At 43.0% G+C, this 22,385-nt stretch overlaps 2 protein-coding genes across 2 annotated transcripts in view; one reads left to right on the top strand and one right to left on the bottom strand.

Moving 5' to 3' along the window:
- The window catches only part of LOC119494052 (complexin-2), a 58,748-nt gene that overhangs the window by 1,737 nt on the left and 34,626 nt on the right, over positions 1-22,385 (top strand). The gene's annotated exons all lie outside the window — the stretch shown is intronic.
- On the bottom strand, positions 6,472-10,291 carry LOC119494903 (zinc finger protein 239-like). The gene is made up of 3 exons (XM_037781127.1): positions 10,148-10,291; positions 9,534-9,615; positions 6,472-7,335 (listed from the first exon to the last, which is right to left on the bottom strand). The coding sequence occupies exons 2-3, from the start codon at positions 9,600-9,602 to the stop codon at positions 6,472-6,474; spliced, it is 933 nt and encodes a 310-aa protein (XP_037637055.1). The 5' UTR covers positions 9,603-9,615; positions 10,148-10,291.

The following is a 22,385-nucleotide window of genomic DNA, read 5'->3' on the forward strand; positions in this document are numbered from 1 at the left end:
AACAGCGACACCTGTGGCCTTTAAGTCAACGAAAGTCAGCGTCCTGTTGCTCGCGCTTGTGCTCGCTCTACATAGACATGAACGAGCATCGCTCAACACAGTGAGGAGACACACGTCAGCTAAAAGCACAATATCACTCTATATTTCAGCTGCTTGGCAGTAATGTTAGCTGACCAGATGAAGGTCTCTCCATGAATCAATGCTGATCCTAGTGTTGGCTTTTCCTGCCTCAGTCTCCCGACCGCGGCCGGAGGGAACAGGGGCGACACCGGAGTTTTGTTCGGAGACGATAACGTTTCTCTCTGCGGAGCCCCGTCACTTCACAAGACACGGGAAACCTCTGTCGGTCTGGAGGAGCTGCAGCAGTTATTTCTGCACAAACGTCCACTGAACATTCACTAGATATTCTCAGAGCTAAACTAACTCTTCTGCAGTGTGGAGTGAGCAGCATGCACATGAGGTGGAGCGAGCTGAGTGAAGGCAGGCAGAGGAGCAGAGACTCCGGCCCTGGAGACCAAAGCTACGGTCTCCCCCGCGTCCTCCGACCGCGGCCAACACTGTTTAACAGACGGGCTTCACTAGATAGAACTTTGCGGTTTTAGTCTGTTATCTTATTCACATTGTTATTGATCTTATTTTTTTATTATCTACCTGATAATATTTCATTATTATAATAAAACTACTCCATTTGGAGTCAAAATTATACAATTTAGTTGTTTTGTTATTGATGTTATACTGTGCACAATGGTAGAATGTGATGATAAACAGGGTAGATGTCATGGCCAAAGGCTCCATTGTGTGCTCATAGCCTCCTGTAGTGGATATCAGGAGTATTTTATAGCCAGATTCCCTTTCAAGAGGTAGAAAACCCCATTTGGCACACTTTGGGTATCCAAGTGTCCCAAAAGGAGAGTCCTACTGGTCCTATCCGGACTAAAACCTTTGTAGAATGTATGTGCTTTGTGTTATTTATATCTGCTTTGGCTCAGTTGTAGTCGAGAGTTGCTGAAACATCACTGCTATAATGGTGTTATCCACTGTCTGATCTAGAAAACATCTTAGGCGAGGATAAAAATGTTTCCTTTGGTTCATCACAGTTTACTCAGGCATAGTAACAGTCACAATGTTACTGACACTGGGGATGCATTCTCTGAGGTGTTACCTATCCATAGAGACCAGGATCATGCAGATAGACCGGCTAGTTGTGGAGCTATTCTTCATTTATTTCGGGTACGTCTGTCTAAGGCGAACCACACCTTCCAGCACCCCCTAGGACTAAAGAAGTTAATTTACAACCCCTCTGGGAATAAGGATTCTTGTGATCTGTGGTACAATCGGACAGTCAATCCCCACGTCGGCCCTGAGATTCAGAGAGCAGGAGAGACGTTAAAGCTCACGTCCTGTTTCACTTGCTAGTAGCATGTACCGGTGTAATCTGAAACCTTCTGCTTTTGTACAACTGCTGTTTGGCTGATTTCACAGGCTCCTGTTTGTCATGACAACACAACAAAAAACACATTATAACTAATCACAATGCAATATATCAGCAACCAAAGCAGATGACAAGTATTATCTGCTGTGTGTCTGTCGCTGCGTTGACTTCAGGCTCACTGTGAGTGTGAGGAAGAGAATGAGTTTTTCATTATCAGCTCTGCATCGTTTCTCTGTTCTGTTGTTAGATAATGTGGCGGCGCTCAACAGATGAATAAAACCGTAGCGTCGCTGAATCTCCGGCTTTGAGAGGTTTGAGTGACGGCTGCACAGAGAGACAGAGATCCGTCTGTCGCTCTGCTGTTACTGTAAACAGACCTCTGTACATCTACACAGCTATCACTGCACTGCTCCGCCATCAGCTCTGGTCAGTCATCCAACACAGTATGAGCTATACGCTGAGAGGAAACCCCCCCTCTCTCCTCTTGTTCCACACATACAACCAATGGTGGTTTTGCATCCAGGAGTTTGGGTCGGTAGCGTCTTTGTCAGCTACTGGAGTCAGACATTCCTAATTTGGTGAACGGGGATGGAGGTGAGGCGGGATAACCAAGTGGCTAACAGGCTGAGGCAGCTGTCAATCAGGCAAATCACCCCCAAAATAGCCACGGTTTGTTTGGACCATACAGGCCAACCCGTTCTCACCAACCCATGAAGAGCGCTGGTCGTTGATCCCGACTTTCATAGTGGTCAAACGGCGGTACTGCAACTTGTCTGTGTCTGTCACGTGATGCCAATGACTGAGGCTGGAGCGCCAAGCCGTGACGACGGCATGACGTTGGGACCCCGTGACCGAGTCATGTGACCGGACGCTACTGCGCATGTTTCATGTGCCCAAGATCCGGGTACTTTTCCAGACGGAAGTCGAGCCATTTTGTCTTCATGCGCCGCTGAGCAACTTTCATAGGAATGAACGAGGCCCCGCCTCCAACACTGTATCCAGTTCTCTTTATACATCCATGACATATACAGACATGGATATGAAACAGTTTTATATGTATACAAATGATCGGAGGAGACCGGCGGCCCTTTCACAACTACTCCCTGACTGCTAACGTTACCCGAGTACACACAAACCGTACTCCAAACCACCTTTTCAAGTGGACTCGGATCAACGAACTGTGCCTGTGGAGTACGGTACGGAGCGTTCACACCATGGATGTATTAAGAGAACAGGATCCAGCGTTGGAGGCGGGGCCTCGTTCATTCCTATGAAAGTTGCTCAGTGGAGCACGAAGCCTGAATGGCTCGACTTGCGTCTGGAAAAGTATCCGGATCTTGGGACACATGGAACATGCGCAGTAACGTCCGCTCGGTCACATGACCCGGTCACAGGGTTGTAACGTCACGCCGTCGTCACGGCTTGGCGCTCCAGATTCGGTCTGTGTCTCATTCACATGAACGGAGGAAGGTAAAATAACTCTGGATTCAGCCATTAGTGCGTTTTACAACTTTAAAAACATAACTTTTTAAATAAGGACTATTTGAGTGTTCATACTTGGGAGTTAATTCACCTAAAAAAAAGAGATCCGCTGAGTTACAGACGTCTCTTTCCCAATGTAAGTCTATGGGAAAAGTCTTTTTGGGCCCAATGGCATCACGTGACGGACACAGAAGTTGCAGTACCACCGTTTGGCCGCTACGAAAGTCGTGATCGACGACCGGCGCTCTTCCTGGTTCACACTAATCAAACGAACTGGACTTCTGGGGTCAAGTGAACTTCAATCACTTGTCCCTGATGTGAAAGCACCCTAAATTTACTGTGAAAAAAACCCATCAAAGTGGAGTTTTTGAGAGACAGATTTATAATTTTGCTGTTCACTTTCAGCACCCTGAGTGAGAGTTTCCCTGGAATCAACATCTGATGTCCATTAGACGAACTAAAGCCGAACCCCAGGCGGTCCTTTGTGGAGGAAACCAGAAAATAAATGTTCACACACACACACTTGAAGTTGAACATTTGCATGCTGATATCAAACTGTGTGTGTGTGTGTGTGTGTGTGTGTGTGTGTGTGTGTGAGGAGTATTTCGTCATGCGTTCACTCTGCTAGAGCTTCACCACAGGAGCGACAGAACGTCAGAGGGAATTCACAAAAGATGCATTATTTATAACCGACTGTGCATGAAATGAAATACCTTCAATTAGAGTTCTTTATTTAGAATGAATCTCTCTGTTTTCCTGCTGTCAGACGTCTCTCTCTCTACATCTCCACTCTCATACATGTACAGGTGACTTATTCTAAAGCTTTAGTCTGGAAACATAAAAACACTGCGTCTACTTGTGAGAACAGACTTACCGTTTTATTTATTTATCGCCTCTCAGTCTCGCAGTCTGCGCATGACGACGTGAAATATTTATAACATCACATCCATTATCCAGAAATTATCACACACGAGTACTGCCGGGATATGAAGGGAGTCACTCAGGAAATGCTAAGCATCATGGGAAAATGAGTCTTCTGACAGTGAAAGTTTTTGGTTGATGAGTTTTCCGCTGATGAAGATCGATCAGGGCGACGAAGATGTCCCCGGGTTAGACGTCACAGCTGCTGACGTATAGGAAGCTTCACAACTCGCAGACAGACGGAAAGGATCAGATTAAATGACAGGAGGACTGACACCGATTTATAAACTACAATATTAGACAGCTAGTTTAACACATGCTGTCCTTTATTGAACTGTTCAGTGCAAAGAGTAAACAAACAAATCTAAATTGTATTGTTTCGATAATATTGTAATAATGGTACGAGTTCTTTTTTTTGTCCAGTGCTTTAAGAGCTGGTTTAAAGGCTAAAGCCTGGTCTAGCATACTGCGAGATACATCGCATTAACCGTTTCATACTGCATACTGCGTTCGTCAGTATGTGTAGTAGGCGGTTTTGAGTTCCTCTTAAAGTGACCTCTCCACCTTGTACACATAAAACTCTTCTCTCCAGTTTGACCTGGACACACCCAGAGGACAGAGTCACCCTGACAGATCCAGAAACCGCCACCAAGCTGTCGAATCGGTCCTAAGTCTCTGCCGAGGCCGTTAACTAAATCCAGCGAAGGTGTTGTTGGGGGGGGGGGGGGGGGGGGGGGGGGGGGGGGGCTGATAGCGGCCGGATTGAGTGTTTAATCTTGTTGAAATGTTATGCAGATAAAGCGGCACAGACTTCACGCTGCGCTCTGAGGAGAACTCAGCCGCCGCCTTATCTCGCCTCTGCAGCCCAGCGAGCCTGAACCACGGGGAGAGGAACGGTCGGATACACGACCTTGGTTCAGACACGGGGACGCAGTCACGTGATAAATAAAGAGTATAAATATACATCCATGCAGGGTTAGAAGTTCAGTTCAGAGCTGACCTTTTGTTTTTAGCCTGATATCAGTCTGAATTGTCATTTTGTGCCACTTGAGTCATGATTCAGGGGTCTGCAACCAGTTTACATATTTCATTTGACTGAGACAGAACATCCACGCTGATGATCTCATTATCTGTAATGTTCATTCAATTTAAACTTCTTTCTTACTTCTGTTAAACTGGGGGAAATGCCTAAAAACAGGAAATGCAGTCTCTCAAATAGGGATGTAAGAAAATATCGAGTATCACGATATTATGTATTGTTGTTTATTATGTTTTTACTGCAAAAGTAAAAACAGAATACACACATGCACGAGCACCGCTGCATCGTAACTACTTCACAGACACAGAGCGGAGAGAGGACCTCAACTCAACAACGCTACCTCATGACAAGTAACCGCGGCAGTGCTGCTGCAGGGCTGAGTTCTCTCTTCCATTCTCCAGGAAACGTGCAGCGGCGACGCGCTTTGAGTTCAGGCTGGTGCACGCCAAGGGTAGAGAACGAGCAGGGAGGCAGGGAGGCATCTGATTGGTTCTTTCCAAGCGGACCGTGAGGCAGTGATTGGTAGACGTTTTTACAGGATTACAGCAGCTACAGATGACGGCTTTTTTCCGGTCCTTTTTCAGAGCTCATCAGTAATGGATCGCTGTCGGGGTGTAAAGACCATTTCAACCAATATAACAGATAGTGTCTACTGGAGAACATCATCAACCCTGCCTTTAATAGTTAACATGCAAAGATTAACAATATTTTATTTCATTGGAAAAGAGATGCACCCTCTCAGTGTATGTCCTCTTATGTGCCTTCCGGTCGACAGTCGCACCGGTAGCAGGGAACCCCATCCCACCCCCAGCGGGGAGAGAGAGCGTAGCGAGTCCTTTGTTCACGGTGCGGCAAGGTCTGGTCAGGGAGCGCCGTAAAGCTGCGGCAGCGAGCCACCTTCGCCCCGAGCCTTTCCAAGCCGACCTAGAGCCGGTCGCGCACCGCCTCGTATGCGGGACTCCCCAGCCTGCTGTGTGTCGCTCACACCCTCCAGCTGGCTGTTAACGAGGGTCTTTAGACACAGAGAAGTACTCGTATCGGTACTCCTTTAATTGACGAGTACCCAAATTTAAGTACTTGTACTCGGTCTGAAAAAAAGTTATATCGGTGCATCCCTAATCGCAATATATTGAATTGTAACCCCGGTATCATGATACGTATCGTAACGCCAGATTCTTGCCAACACACAGCCCTAGTAGCAGCATCATCTGTCTGTAAAGGAAGGAATCTATCTGTGTATGTATGACTGCCCTTCACAAATCTTAAGAAACGTGATCAACTCCACACTTGGCGGGTACAAGCAACCGTACCGCAGTTCTCAACCACGCTGCAAGAGGCCGAGCAGTCGGCCTGTTTCTGGACGGGCACTGCACTAATATATATTTATAAAAAAAAACACAATGTATACGTGAACTCGATCAAATAACATTAAGCTGGGTTAAATCTGAGTGAATGATTTGACGAAGTAAAGCAACAATAACACTAGATGACACAGATTGCATGCAGTATCAATATTATTGAAATATTTTCAGGACAACTTTTACAAAGACATCCAGACGGTTCAGGTGCCAACAAGAATCTCTCCCCCAGTTCAGGCTCACAGGTGTACGCAGGGCTTCTCTCCAGTGTGAGTCCGCTGATGAGTCTTTAGATTTCCAGCTTGTGTGAAACTCTTCCCACACTGGTCGCAGGTGTAGGGCTCCTCTCCAGAGTGAGTCCGCTGATGAATCTTTAAAGAGTTACGATGTCTGAAACTCTTCCCACACTGGTCGCAGGTGTACGGCTTCTTTCCAGTGTGGATACGCAGATGAGTCTTTAGAGTTTCAGCATGTCTGAAACTCTTCCCACACTGGTCGCAGGTGTAGGGCTCCTCTCCAGAGTGAGTCCGCTGATGAGTCTTTAAAGAGTTACGATGTCTGTAAGTCTTCCCACACTGGTCGCAGGTGTACGGCTTCTCTCCAGTGTGGATACGCAGATGAGTCTTTAGATTTCCAGCACGTCTGAAACTCTTCCCACACTGGTCGCAGGTGTAGGGCTCCTCTCCAGAGTGAGTCCGCTGATGAGCCTTTAAAGAGTTATGATGTCTGAAACTCTTCCCACACTGGTCGCAGGTGTAGGGCTTCTCTCCAGCGTGGATACGCTGATGAATCTTTAGATTTCCAGCTTGTGTGAAAGTCTTCCCACACTGGTCGCAGGTGTAGGGCTTCTCTCCAGCGTGGATACGCTGATGAGTCTTTAGATTTCCAGCTTGTGTGAAAGTCTTTCCACACTGGTCGCAGGTGTAGGGCTCCTCTCCAGCGTGGATACGCTGATGATACTTCAGATTCTCTGAGAAAGACCAGTCACAGCGGTATGGTTTCTCCACAGTCTCAGCACTCTGATGTTGTGAATCCACTTGTCTTCCTAAAAAACTCTCCTCAGCCTCACCGTGAGGTCCGGCTGGATTTGTGGCCGTCTGTTTCTATGAAGCGAAAAAATAACCAGATTGAGAAAGATAGAAAGAATGTAAGCGGATATTAATTGAAGGAGCTCACTAATAATACTGGTCAGGTGTCCGTTAGCTATACCTACGAAAAGTAATCCCACAAATCGTGAACCAGGAAAATATAAAGAGCGGCGAACGCCACCTAGGTTAGGATGTCGGGGTGGATAGGCCACTCTTCATGTCCCGTGTGAAAATAGAAGTCAACGCTGATTTGGTGCTAAATTTAACAATTCTTTACAACTCAAGAACTGATAAAAAATGATCAATAATCCCTCCAAATTACCACATTGAGACACCAAGACCTTGAGGAACACCATAGAAAAAGCCATGCTGTGATTTGGGATCAAAAACATTTTGACATTTGGAGATTTCTGCAAGATTTGCATTTTTTCGGCGATTAAATGGCGAGCGCTTCTGTTGTGTAAACTGCTCAGAAAACCCCTTATTGTCAATGTAGCTAGGAAAGCCATCCATCCTCTGAATACTCTAGGTCTCTAGTCTGATCCATCCATCCTCTGAATGCTCTAGGTCTCTAGTCTGATCCATCCATCCTCTGAATGCTCTAGGTGTCTAGTTTGATCCATCCATCCTCTGAATGCTCTAGGTCTCTAGTCTGATCCATCCATCCTCTGAATGCTCTAGGTCTCTAGTTTGATCCATCCATCCTCTGAACGCTCTAGGTCTCTAGTCTGATCCATCCATCCTCTGAATGCTCTAGGTGTCTAGTCTGATCCAGCCATCCTCTGAACGCTCTAGGTCTCTAGTTTGATCCATCCATCCTCTGAATGCTCTAGGTCTCTAGTTTGATCCATCCATCCTCTGAACGCTCTAGGTCTCTAGTCCTATCCATCCATCCTCTGAATGCTCTAGGTCTCTAGTTTGATCCATCCATCCTCTGAACGCTCTAGGTCTCTAGTCCTATCCATCCATCCTCTGAATGCTCTAGGTCTCTAGTTTGTGGCTGTAAAGTTTCATGAGGCTGTGATTATCATAGAGGTCACCACAGGTCATTTTATACAGTGAGGTCAATGAAATGTCTCCTATGGGGACTAACATCATCACACATGAATACAGTTGGGCTCATTGGATCCACCAGAGTCTCAGCTTTACAGTGAGACCCAGTTTATGGAATTCAACACTGTTTAGGGACCCCAGGATGCAGAAATATATTCAAACACATCATTTTAGAATTGGAGAAAATAACACATTTGTACTGCATGTGTTTGTACCCAGTTTCAGACTCCTGGGGGTCTAAATACTACAATACCCATGAGCCTCGGCTGCCGTTGCCACGGAGCAGAGGACAATCAGAGTTGTGAATCAGAGCAGCAGCAAATTCAAAACTTTGTCGGTAGAGTTGAGAACAAAAGACAGCGTCACAGTTGCTGAATTCACCCACAATTAAACACAGAATTTAAAAAATAAATAATAGATTTAAAGGTCCCATATTGTAAAAAGTGAGATTTTCATGTCTTTTATATTATAAAGCAGGTTTAAGTGATATATAAATACTGTTAACCTATCAAAACGCTCAATATACCGAGAAATAAACACAGCCCGTATTCAGAAATTGTGCGTTTGAAACAAGCCATCAGGATTTCTGTCCATTTATGATGTCACAAATATACAATATATATAGATCATCACACGGTTTTAAACGTAAACATTCTAAATGTGTCCCAGTTTATTTCCTGTTGCAGTGGATGTGAATAACATCAGCTGACAGGAAGTAAACATGGACCCAAACTGTTGCCTAGCAACGCAATTCCGTTGAAATGCACTAAAACGGAGCGTTTCAGACAGGAGGGTGAATACAGGTATATTCAGGCAGACATTATGAGGAAAATAAAGTTTTTTTTTAACATTACAGCATGTAAACATGTTCTAGTAGAAACACAAAATACAAGTATGAACCTGAAAATGAGCACGATATGGGACCTTTAAGCTGCAGATTGTGTTTTCGGTCATTTTAAGCTCTGTGATTGGATGTTTCTTGCAGAAATGCACATTGGGAGTTGTAGTTAATACCTCAAAGTTTGTATGTACACAGGCCTTTTGACTCCTACCTATGACTTTTTATCAAATATTTTCTGTGAGTCGTGTAACATTGTCTACGGGAAAAAATGAATGAGACTTCTTTGTTTTAGCTAGATAGATAGACGGCATGTTTTTACCTTTACCTCTGCTGATGAGCTCATTGTGCTGCTGCTGGTTATCTCCACGTCAACCAGACATCCCTCCATCTGTGAGTCAACTCTGTCATCATGAAATACAGACAGTACAACGGGGAAACGTGAATCAACAAGAGGCCATAAGCAAGATAATCCAGTCAGACACTTTGAATAATAACACACAGGCAGCGTTCCTCACTGCATTTTTTAAAACAACTGCACCTTAGGAATGAATTAGAAATATCTGTGTGAAAATGATAAACAATAATTTATATTTAACAGCGTTTAACAAGAGATTTTCACATTTATTTTTACCATAAAAAAGGAAAAATACTGTATAATTTCTGTACAGCTAAATAAAGAGAGAGAGCTATTACGTGTATTTAAAGCTTGCTGGAGAGATAGCCACGGCTAACTAAATAAATAAACTAATAAATAAATAATAAATAATTATTATATAGAGAATAAGTAACACCAGCTAAAAGTTAACTCTAGTTTAACAGAGTAGAAGCAATCTTAGCCTCTGATACAATTCACAGAACAAACTTATAAATCAGCTGATTTCTTCTTAAATATTTTACAGTTTTATTACACATTAAATACTGAACTGTTCTTACCGTTTTTTGTGTGTTGATGAAGTTTAAGTTTAGTTGAGTCCTGCTGGTGATGATGGCCGTCTCCTCTTCACCGAGCTCAGAGATGCACGTTTGACTGATGGTCTCCATGGTAACCGCGATGGAATCCTGTTCGAAAATTATAAAACAAATATTTTTCAAAAATAAACAGGAAGCAGTCTACGTACTGAATGTTTAATAGAACTAAAAATAAATAAAAAAAGAAGTAAATTAATTTATTCATTAATTGAAAAATAAAACAATGCTATTTGTTGATCATAAACGGGCAAATAAAAAATAATAAATAAATGTAACCTCAATCATTTTTAATAAGCAAAGTCACCAACATTTGTTTTAGTACATTTAGTCAAATACTATATTTAAGTACAATTTTGAGGTATTTGTAGGTATTTTATTGCACTATTTATTTGGAAAATATTAAAACTATAGAAAACTACTACTAAAATGCTGCTTAGGCTACTGTGCATCAGTATTAACAATCGAATAATGTCACATATAATATATCACATAATGAGTACTTTTACTTTTGCTGATAATACTTTACTGTACTTGAAAATAAAAAAAAATGGACGCGTCTAAGAGTAACTTAAATTTTTTTTAGTGGAACATGAAGACTGTTTCAGTGAGTGTTTGTTTAAAGATAAAATATTAATCAGCGTAGTACAAGTTCCATCGCTGCTCTCAGTGTTTTTATTCAGTGTTCCTGCTTCTTAAACTCAGCTAAAAACTCAGGATTCCTGCGTGTTGTCGGCCTCTTCTATAATTTTTTTAACAATTTGCCGGTATAGCTGATGCAAAGTGCCACTGTTGCCGCGGTAACGACTCTTTGGCACCTGTTGCCGTGGATCACCGTGTTAGCCAATCGTTGACGTTCTGGCTGACTTGGGAGAGAAAAGCAGCTTGTGCAGCAGCGGGGAGGGAGATGGAGGAGGAGGAGGAGAGAGAGGAGGAGGAGGAGGAGAGAGAGGAGGAGGAGGAGGAGGCTGCATCTCAGTTTGGTTCAGTGTTTCGCGGCTTTCAGTGTTGTGAAGTTCAGCTTGATGTGTTTTTGCCGCGAGACGGACGGTGAGGTGCAGGTTGATTACAGGATGATGAGGCTGGTGATAATCTATATTCTCAACAAGTCATTTAAAAGAGCAAAACCACTGTGTCACATGTTCCTCCATCACCACGAACACACACTGTAGTTTATTTTGAGTTCCTTCATTTGTTAACACAAGGCTTTTATTCTGAAATATTTGCAGGGCAGTGTTGTAGAACATGCAGTGACTTGCAGAGCTCCATGAACGAAAATATAGTACGGGGTTTTAATTGTGGACTATTATTTATAAATTACCACACGTTTCTTAACCTTTTTCTGTCTGAAATAAATATAAATTATATTTATAATGAAATGAAATGGTCATTATGAAAGGCAACTCTATGTAGAAAGAAAGAGCTGACAGCAGCATCAGCTGCAGAAATACTGGCAGTGTGGACAACCCGCGCGAGAAGTACGCATCAGTTTAGCGAGGCAGCCGTCACGCGCTACTCACGTTCCCTGTGTGGACAGAGCAACACCTGGTATGACATCCACCTGTCACTCAAAGTGGCAACACCCTCAATTATGCCAAACTTTAAGCCTTAATCAGGCTGTTAACATGTTTATTTCTGAGGTAAAGTTGGACATTTTAACATGGAGGTCTTTGGAGATTGACTCAGCCTCAAGAGGCCATTTGTAGGCTTTATCTTTGCTTTTGTAAATAAAGCCTAAAAGGTGAAAAAATGTAGTTTTCTTTGTAAGTTAGACATTAAGCTGGCTTTAAAGGGAATACTACCTGCAGTTAAAGGATACGTGTGGTGGTTTGTGGATCTACCATCTCTCCTCCAGAGTGTGAAACTCTCCTGTACACAAAAGAAAACCTCTCAGTGTTGAAGTGTCCTTTTTAAATTCATCATAATTTTTTTTTTTTTTTAAAGTAATTTTTTTGGGGGCATTTTCCATTTTTATTGAGAGGACAGTGGATAGTCTTGGAAAGGGGGGAGAGAGAGAGTGGATGCGGAAAGGGCCACAGGCCGGATTCGAACCCGGGCTGCCGCGGTCAGGACCAAGCCTTGATACATGGACGCCCGCTCTACCAACTGAGCTAACCCAGGCGCCCAAATTCATCATAATTTAGTGTTTCCAGCTCCGTCTCTGCACTTTGACCTCTGCTTCACTGAGCCCCGCCTCAGGTCACCCCTCAGAAAACACACAGATTTATTGTTCAACCAGCCATGTAATGAATCCCAACGTCCACAATCCCCAGCTAATTAACCGCACAGCAGGTTCCTCCACCGCTAAGTTAAATAACTTGTGGCCGGCCTGCACGGTTAGCCGCCTTGAAGCAGAGCCAATTCACTTAATTCCAACTGAATACCTTCAATATATTCAGGAGAAACCCAAAGAGACAATTCCTGCTGAGAGAGTTTTTTCATTTAGCATTTTAATGGTCTGCACTTTGAGGCCGTGGCTTTCTTTGTATGTCGCATAAGTCGCCGTGTATATGGGCTTTACGCGGGTTTGGCGAGCTGCCACTGCAGCGGGGGCCTCTGATGTCCTGTTTAACACCCGGCTGTCACTGCGTTTATCACGGAGCTCCTAATGCTGTCAGTCAGAGACAGGAAATGGGGCAAATGTTGGCCCCGCTACTCTGTTCAGCACAATGTTGGCAGCGTGACAGCAGCGTCTCGTTTCACTGTAACGAGGCCTGAAACAGAAACAGGTCATGAATCAGAATTAGTACGAGATAGAAGCTATATGAGGACGGGACGGCGGAAGAGCACGTCCCTGTTTTTACTGAATACTGCTGAGGATCTGTAAAGGTTCGCATGTTCTCAAATCTGTCTGAAAATAATACTCACATCAGGGTATCACCGATACCACTTTTTTTCAGACTGAGTACAAGTACTTACATTTGGGTACTCGCCGATACCGAGTACCGATACGAGTACTTTTCTGTGCCAAAAGACCCTCGTTAACAGCCAGCTGGAGGGTGTGAGCGACACACGGCAGGCTGGGGAGTCCCGCATACAAGGTGATGCGCTGCAACCGGCTATAGGTCGGCTTGGAAAGGCTCGGGGCGAAGGTGCCTCCCTTGGCCGCGGACAAAGTGCTCGCTGCGCCCTCTCTCCCCGCCGGGGAGGGACGAGGCCCCCTGCTCCCGGAGCGACCGTCGACGGTGGCGGACTGTTCTCAGTGTGCCCCAACCGCGTCGTGCTGCCAAGACGGGGCTCGGCCCACGTAAAAGGCACCAGGGTTCTGCGGCGATGTCGGCAACCCACCCAACCCGTCTTGAAACACGGACCAAGGAGTCTAATGCATGTGTGAGTCAGAGGGTGCAAGCAAAACCCACCGTGGCGCAATGAAAGTGAGGGCCGGCGCGAAAAAAAAATGAGTATTAACTTTTGTGTAAGATATCATACCAACCACTGTGAGCCAACATCTCAGGATTACACGTTTTCCTCTTTTCTGTGGGTTTATTAACACATTGACTGACTGCTTTATTTACTGCCGCTGGCCCGTATAAAAAAACTCACTGCAGCCTCGATGCAAATACAGAAATTGTGCACAAAAATACATCAGAATCAGATCTTCTCAGGACTTCCTGCAGCGTGCAGTATAAGCTTCACAATCAGCTCCTCTCTTTAAATAATGCTTTGATGTGTTGAGGAGCTTCTCTGAGATCTCTCAGTGTTTTAAACTCTGCAGAGCTCCCCGTCGGCGTGGGGCAGCGAGCGACCCACTGCGAGCTCCAGAGCGCTGCGTTCAATGCTAATCATCCATTGTTCCTGCTGTCACATCCACTTTGTCGAGGAGGAAGAGCTATATTGAGCGTAACTTGATTATGTACTCCCCTCCCCACCAACAGAAACCCCCTGCCCCTCCACCCCGATGTGCTCAAACACAGTTTTTATTATTCCAACCCGATGTGGACGACTGTACAGACGATGCTCTCGTCTAAATGATTTATAAGAGTTGAAAAGGTTTCAGCCCCGTGAGACATCACTAAAGAGGAAAGGTCAAAGGTCAAGGTGTGTTTTTATAACGTGCGTTCCCTCAGATTCCCTCCACAAAGCCCAAAAAATCAGTGCTTAAGCAATTAATCAATGACCTGATTGACAAAAACAAATCAATAATAATTATTAGAATTGCTTAATTAAGTAATTTATAATGTTAAAATGCCAAAAAGCCAATTAGCAAATATTCTATCTTACTGCTTTTCTCTGATTTACATCATCGTACAACCCGGTCGCAAGGCGAGGTGTAAAAATACCTCGACATTACACGGATATTCCGCGTGTCATGAGTACGCATTTTATCCTTTTTCACGTCTCATTTGTACGCCACGTAAACGTCCACAGTTAAAATTAAGCATTTAAACTAAGTAAAATATGTAAACAACGTAACACACCGACAGAAAAGACGTCACTAACATAACTCACTAAACAAAACAAGGGTCTCCTGGTTGAAGTCCTGTGTTTGTTGGACTCCTTCACCTCTCCTCCCGCCCACCATTAGCGGTCTCTCTTGCTTTTTATTCTACGTCTCTAACTCTTACTGTAGCATTTATACACAGAAGCGTTTACATTGCAGTCAGTACAGGATACATGGCGTAAACATGTCACGCGGAAATCTAGAAAGGCGTATTTATTGCACGCTAAACACCTTGAGCATTATCGTGTAATTTACAGTCTGCATTGTAAATTGAATATTTGGACTTTGGACTCGACAATAAAATCAATTTGAAGAGACCTCGGCCTCTGAGAACTTGTGATCTCTCTTTTTTAACTATTTCTTTTTTATTAAACAATTATCAACAAAGAATCTGCAGAGTGTGAGGCTATAATATTGAACTAAATGCTAACATGCTGATGTTTAGCAGGAATAATGTTCACCAGCTCTTTATCAGTCGAGGCTGATGGGAACGTCATACTTTCAGCAGGTATTTGGTCATAAATCAAAGTATTATTGGATAAAGTGAAATGTTGACCTGATGATGGCGCTGGATGAAATGTGTTCAATTCAGATAATAAGACATATTTCACAAATAAATAAACAAACAATTAAATAAAATAAAAGCAAGGACATTTTTTTTATTTATTTATATTCTTTTTTCTTTCTTTTCCCCTCACATAAAAATACTGCGTTTGGATTTACACATGATGATTATGGCATGTTCTTTGTCTTATATTTATATTGTATGATGAAATTAGTTTCTTTAGTTTGTATCTTGAAGTACATGTATGGATTAATTGAGTCAATAAATAAAAAAAAGAAGGAAAAAAGATTATATTTCACCCAAATCCACAAACAAAAAGTCAGCGTGATCTATAAGGTCAGTAGGATTCATCGTCTGGGAACCATAATCTATCAAATAGAAATCTAGTGAACACAATCAGTATTTCTACAGACGGTAAATAGAGTTGAAGAATGTATCCGTGCTCTCTCCTCCTTTTTGTTTTTCTGGTTTCAGTTGTTTTGTTTTTGTTCTCTAGTTTTCTTGTTGTTCAGCGCTCCATCTCTCAGCAACATTCATCATCCGTACTCGAGCAGTTGGCAGGCGTAGCAAACCTCCCACCTACACAGCATCGCCGCCCACCCTCCCAGCATGCTGCTGGCCACTTACCAGAGCCCTCTTAACCCTGATGGAGAGAAGGAGAGGCTCAGTGAGCGAGCGCTTACTGAGAGGGAAAAAATATAGCTGAAGGAAGGAAACAAACAACATTTATATTCACCGGTAATCTGTCACATTTACAGACCAGCGAATGTTAACGGCTCTTTGTCTCTGATTGTCTTTGTCTTGAGCCAATGACTCAAGATCGGCCTACATGGTTCAGACATTCGTGGTCTTTGTGAACTTTGGCTTCTACTGACCTTTTCATATAGTGTCATCGACATTTCAATTTGTCCCACATATTGTCCCAGACAGTTTGGTTTCCTTTCTAACAAGCGTTGCAGCTTAAAAGAGCTGCTCTACTGCTTTTACTGTTAACGCAGTCTGTGTATCACTCTGCCACAGTGAGGGGAGACGTGAGCAGCGTTAAAGCTGCAGTAGGCAGTATATATATATTTGGCATCATTGGGCAAAAATTTCCATAATAACCTTTTAGCATATTATAATTCAAGTGTTCTGAGAGATAACTAGACTTCTGCTCCTCCTCATGGCTCTGTTTACAGGCTTTAGAAAATCTAGCCACGGGAGCCTTTGCCCAATCACAGGTCATTTCATTGAGAGAGCGTTCCTATTGGCTGTGCTCCGGTCATGTGGCCAGAACTTGGCGTTCCTTCACCAGATTTCCAAAATGGTGGCGGCGTCACAAACGTTCTCATTTTACAGCTAAACCGTGCACTACAAGATGATTCTGAGAACATCTGAGGAGAGAAATAGGCATTAACGTAACAGAATATTGATTCATATTTGATCAGCGCTGCCTAGTTTAACCGTTTGGTCGGAGTTCAGAGTGATTGACAGCTGGCTCTCATAGACGGCAGCTGGACAGCAGACCTCAGATCAGCTCTGACTGCTTGTTTTCCTCTGGTCTGTGAAATCTTGCAGATGCTGTTAGGAGCACCGGAGGACACAAAGGGACATGATTTTTTTTCAGGTTACCTGTTTCATGTACTACTGTCACGATAGAGTGACCGTTTTATAAAAATAGCTTTTTTTAATCATATTTGCTCTTACTTCAGCTTTAAGTGACGGCACTTCCGGTGTTATTTTAAGCCAAACCACGATCTTTTCCTAAAGTTAACTAAGTAGTTTGTTGCCTGAACCTAACCAAGTCGATCTATTCCTAATCCTAACTAAGCAGTTTAATTGTGAAAAGACTGGAGCGGAAATTGACACATGTTGTTTAAAGTCGTGCTGAGCGTCACGAAAAAAGGGAAATTGGTGTCTATGAACATAAATCAAATGCCGTGAGACTGTGTTGATTTCCTCCGTCTGACTTGTTTGTCGTGACCTCACCGCCGCTGCAGAAACCCGGCATGTCTGCCGTGACTGTGTGACGTCTCCTTTAACCCAGATCTGTCCCACACAGACTGAACACAAACCACTCAGCTCTCCATGCATTATGTAGCGTTGGTCTCTCTGAGGACTTCTGTCCTCCACAAAGAGACGAACAAACACGGAGCTGCACAGCTTGTGATTACTAATTCAGTGTTTGGTCTGACGTCTCCTCCTGTACATCATCATCCTCATTGCATTTTGGCAAAAACAAACTTAGCTTTGTGACTCTTAACATTTGTAAAAAGAAAAAGAAGACTCTCACTGGTGGAAGCTGGTCGAAGAAGGTTTTCTGTCCTTAAGCAGTCCAACTTTCAGCCCCCACTGCTGACGTGTTTATTCTCACTGCGGTGTTTCTGCTTTCTCTGAATGTTGTTCTTCTGCTTGCTGTGTGGTGTTAACAGTTTTCAACCGCTTTAGGCTTTTAATTCAGTCGTCAAAGAATCGCTCGCAATCGCATGTGAATATTTGACAACTTGACAGATAAAATTATGAATTTGGGGCATTTAATGGTAATTTTAAGGGGTTTCAAAGGTCTGTCTTCTCAGCCTCGGTCAGTTTCAATTCAAGTCATTTTTATATAGCGTCAAATCATAACAGAAGTTATATCTCAAGACGCTTGAACTGAATTGAATTGAATAAATGGAAATACAGATCCCACTGTTCAATTGCATAATAATGTGGCGTTAATGCTTGTAAACTGTATGGTGTTGTGTTCTTTATACTATGACAGTTTTCCTAAAATTAGACTTAAAATAGGGCTGATTAAAATATATAATCTCGATTAGTTGCATGATTGTCCATATAGTTAACCTAGATTAATCACACATTTTTTATCTGTTCTAAATGTACCTTAAAGGGAGATTTGTCAAATATGTAATACTCTTATCAACATGGGAGTGGGCAAATATGCTGCTTTATGTAAATGCATGTATATATTTATTATTGGAAATCAATTAACAACACAAAACAATGACAGATATTGTCCAGAAACCCTCACAGGTTTACATCCTAAAGAATAAAACTCAAGCTAATGGTTCACAGGTTGACTCACTGCAACACACCCCTTTCAAATTACACATGATTTAATGTTAATATATAACTAGCGGAGCTCTAAGAACACCACCTTTACCACCTTTAGCACCTTTAGCACCTCATTTCAACAGCCATCAGTTTTCCCCTCGCTGAACATTACTGCCTGAACCCGCCGTGCCGTCCTCCAGCAGCAAGCTGTGCAGCCGACACCTGCAGGTCTAGAGAGGCCTGAGAACAGATGTTTAACCTCGAGGGGGGGTGCGGGTTGACGAGGAAAGTGAGGGTGCTTTTTGCAGCTGTTAGCAGGTGACTTGTGGCTACAGCTCGAGAGTTAGCACCTGTGGGGCCATCAAACTGTCAAAACACCTGTGAGCGAGTCACCAGACCGTGAAGTGAAACATACAGTCCATCGCCGTCCGTCATGTTGCTCTGACGTCTCTGATGTCGTCTCTCTCTCTCTCTCTCTCTCTCTCTCTCTCTCTCTCTCTCTCTCTCTTTGAGTGAATAGTTTTTATATAAATGTGTTGCAGAATGGCAGCAACAATCTTTTCCTTACCTAGTTTTATCCCAAGGTCTGCTGAGGTTTTCAGATATCTGTCACTGAGATTTCTTCGTCCACCATAATACAATGGGGATGAAAGGAATTGGAATTGGTTGTGCTCAAAGCAAGCCGTAGGAACTATTTTCTACCGAAGATGCTGCTTGAAATCTCGAAATCTCTAAACATCTGCAACGTTCTTCAGGCAGATTTCTAGAAATGTTGCCTGTGGTTTAGTTCCATAAAGAAAACATGTTCTGCGTTCAGTTTTTTAGTGTTTTTGTTTTGTTTTCTGACAGTTTTTTGTCTGAGTTGTGTCCTGACATGGATCAGTCTGTTCATTTAGCTCAAACATTATATCACAAGCTGTGTTACTGGATAAATATAATAGTGTTCTGCAAGTATTTTTTTACCAATGCAAAAATCATTTTTGAAAGTTTTCTTTTAAAGGTACTGTTTGTAACTTCTTAAACGTATAAATCATTGTGGGTCGGTGTCCCATACATGCTCGCACACACTGCAGAAGAGTTAGTTTAGCTCTGAGAATATCTAGTGAATGTACAGTGGACGTTTGTGCAGAAATAACTGCTGCAGCTCCTCCAGACCAACAGAGGTTTCCCGTGTCTTGTGAAGTGACGGGGCTCCGCAGAGAGAAACGTTATCGTCTCCGACCAAAACTCCGGCGTCTCCCCCGTTCCCTCCGGCCGCGGTCGGGAGGCTGAGGCGGGAAAAGCTAACACTAGGATCAGCATTGATTCATGGAGAGACCTTCATCTGGTCAGCTAACATTACTGCCAAGCAGCTGCAATATAGAGTGATATTGTGCTTTTAGCTGACGTGTGTCTCCTCACTGTGTTGAGCGATGCTTGTTCATGTCTATGTAGAGCGAGCATCAGGGGCGCAAATATCATTCCAAGTGTAGAAATGGATGCATAAATGCGTCTATATCACTTTACATGTAAACCTATAACATTTTTATATGGTATTAAAATATGTATTTACAGAGTAAGTTATTTGTATTTGCAAATCGCCCTGTATTTTTGTGGATGTGACTTTACACAACACAAATACAAAAATACATTTGTGGAAAGTGAAATATTTGCAGATCATGGTACACATTTGTGGATTGTCTTCTGTGGATTACAACTAATAAAGTCCAATAAAGTCAAATTAGACTCAAAATTCATTTATATATAATTTCAGCCTGAAGCAGATTTTTGTTGTATCGTAGTTTTGACAGAAGCAGCTCGTCTTTTAGAGATATTTCTTCTTCCTGCTGACCCACTTCACTTCCTTTACTTCTGCATCTTCTCTCTCCTTTTTTCTCTCACCTTCCCTTCGTTCTCTCTGTCTCTTCTCCACCTCGATTATCTCCTTCGTCTTCCCTTCCTTCCTTCTCTCACCCCTCTGTCACTTCCTCTCCATCTATTGTTTCCTCTCTCTCACTCTGTCACTGTCTCCTTCCATTCTCCCCACCTCCCTTCCTCCCATCCGTCACTCTTTTCACCCACAACTTCTCTTCTCCCTCTTCCTCCAGCCTCACTTTCATATAATTCATTCCCTTCCTCTCCTCTAAAATTCCTCTTTCTATCTCTTTACATTCACTGTAGCTCTCGACATTTTTCCACCAATCATCTCTCCATCCTTCCTTGCTACCTTCCCCCCTTTTCCGCTCCCTTCCTCTGTCCTCATTTCTCTTCGTTACCCTCCCTCTCTCTTTACATCCTCCCCCCCTCCCATCCGTCCCTTCGTACTTCTCCTCTTTCTCTTCCTTCAGCCACCCAACCACAAGACAAATGGACGAATGGCTCATTGGTGATATATAGGCTGCTTCCTCCCCCTCCATCCTCCATCCTCCACCGCCAGAGAGGAGGAGGGGGCGAGGTCTGCAGCTACACATACAGTATATATATATATATATACACGCCAAGAAGAGAGTCCATGGAGGATGTTTGTGTGGCACCATTGGCTCTATTTCCATGCATTAGTTCTGCTGTAGTTTGAGTCTTCAGTGTGCTTTAGTCCTGTTGTCTCTGGATTCACTGTTTTAGAATAAATTACTCACTGAAACACGGATTAATTTGCTGAAACTGCAATAAAATAACTTCCCAAGCTTTCCGCACACATGTAGTTTAAATTGATAATAGTGGCGTACCACTCAAAATTATTAGTATTTAGATATTTAAAGGTCCCATATTGTATAAAGTGAGATTTCCATGGCTTTTACATTATAAAGCAGGTTTAAGTGCTTTATAAATACTGTTAAACTATCAAAACGCTCAATATACGGAGAAAAACACACAGCCCGTATTCAGAAATTGTGCGTTTGGAACAAGCCGTCAGGATTTCTGTCCATTTGTGATGTCACAAATATACAATATATATAGACCATTTCACAGTTTTAAACATAAACATTCTAAATGTGTCCCAGTTTATTTCCTGTTTCAGTGTATGTGAATGACATCAGCTGACAGGAAGTAAACATGGACCCCAAACTGTTTCCTAGCAACGCAATTCCGTTGAAATGTACTAAAACGGAGCGTTTTAGACAGAGGGTGAATACAGGTATATTCAGACGGACAGTATGAGGAAAATAAAGTTGTTTTTTAACATTACAGCATGTAAACATGTTCTAGTAGAAACCCAAAATACAAGTATGAACCTGAAAATGAGCACGATATGGGACCTTTAAGGGTGCAGTGTTTAACAATTAGGGGGATCTATTGGCAGATGTTGAATATAATATTAATAAGTTTGTTTTATTTAGTGTATAATCACCTGGTAATAAGAATTGTTGTGTTTTCGTTACTGCTCATACCGGAGTCCATAACGCTACTCGCTCCCGTCGCCGCCGCTCTCTCTCTCTTGCTTCACCACTCACTTTCCACGTACACTCTTACGCATTGGCTCTGCTCCAAATGACCTCCGCTACTCTCACAACACATGGCTCTTAGTTTTAGCTAGCTACACTAAGAAAAGTCCGTAAAAATACGGGCCAGTGCACCGCGTTAATTTGAAGGAATTTTCTGTAACGATTTTTCACCCGTATTTTTAAATACACATTGCATTGTGGGAACAAGAGCGTCCGCTAGCGCAAAAGCTGGAAGAGTCAGAGACCATCACACACGGCAAAGTTTAGTTCAGAGAAACCACTTCTCACACTTCTGCGGTAAAAAAATCAACAGTTAATGTCGAACCAGGATGATTTATGTTGAGGACTTAACATTAACTCGTTTTAGTTGGAAACCTGTTTTGTTGTTTAGTTCAGCTGTTGTGGTCGACCGTTAACGTTACCAGATACGCAGGAATATTTTGCTGACTCATGTTGGGACTAAAGCGAGTTTGGTATCGTAATTTATGATTCAACAATGTTTATATTTTAGACTTCAGTGGACGTCAGGTAGAGTTAGCTCCAGTTTTAGCCTCAGGCGATCCACAAAGACTGATAGGTAACGTATAAACGCAGTGTTAGCGTCTGTTTTCCCTCCAGAATGAAAAGGTTGGGCCTGCTGTTTGGCTCGGTACGGAGGATATACTGTATATATATATTTTTTAGAGTGTAGCTGATCAACGTTAACTGTGTGAGTTGGTTAAAAACCTCCAGCTGCTTTAAAAAATA

Source organism: Sebastes umbrosus, chromosome 9, assembly GCF_015220745.1.
Source record: "Sebastes umbrosus isolate fSebUmb1 chromosome 9, fSebUmb1.pri, whole genome shotgun sequence".
Taxonomy (NCBI): Eukaryota; Metazoa; Chordata; class Actinopteri; order Perciformes; family Sebastidae; genus Sebastes; species Sebastes umbrosus.

Coding starts and splice junctions, on each gene's coding strand:
- LOC119494903 (XM_037781127.1), bottom strand. CDS start 9,602: ATGGAGGGATGTCTGGTTGACGTGGAGATAACCAGCAGCAGCACAATG. Junction 7,336..9,533: donor GCTCATCAGCAGAGGTAAAG/GTAAAAACATGC, acceptor TTCGCTTCATAG/AAACAGACGGCCACAAATCC.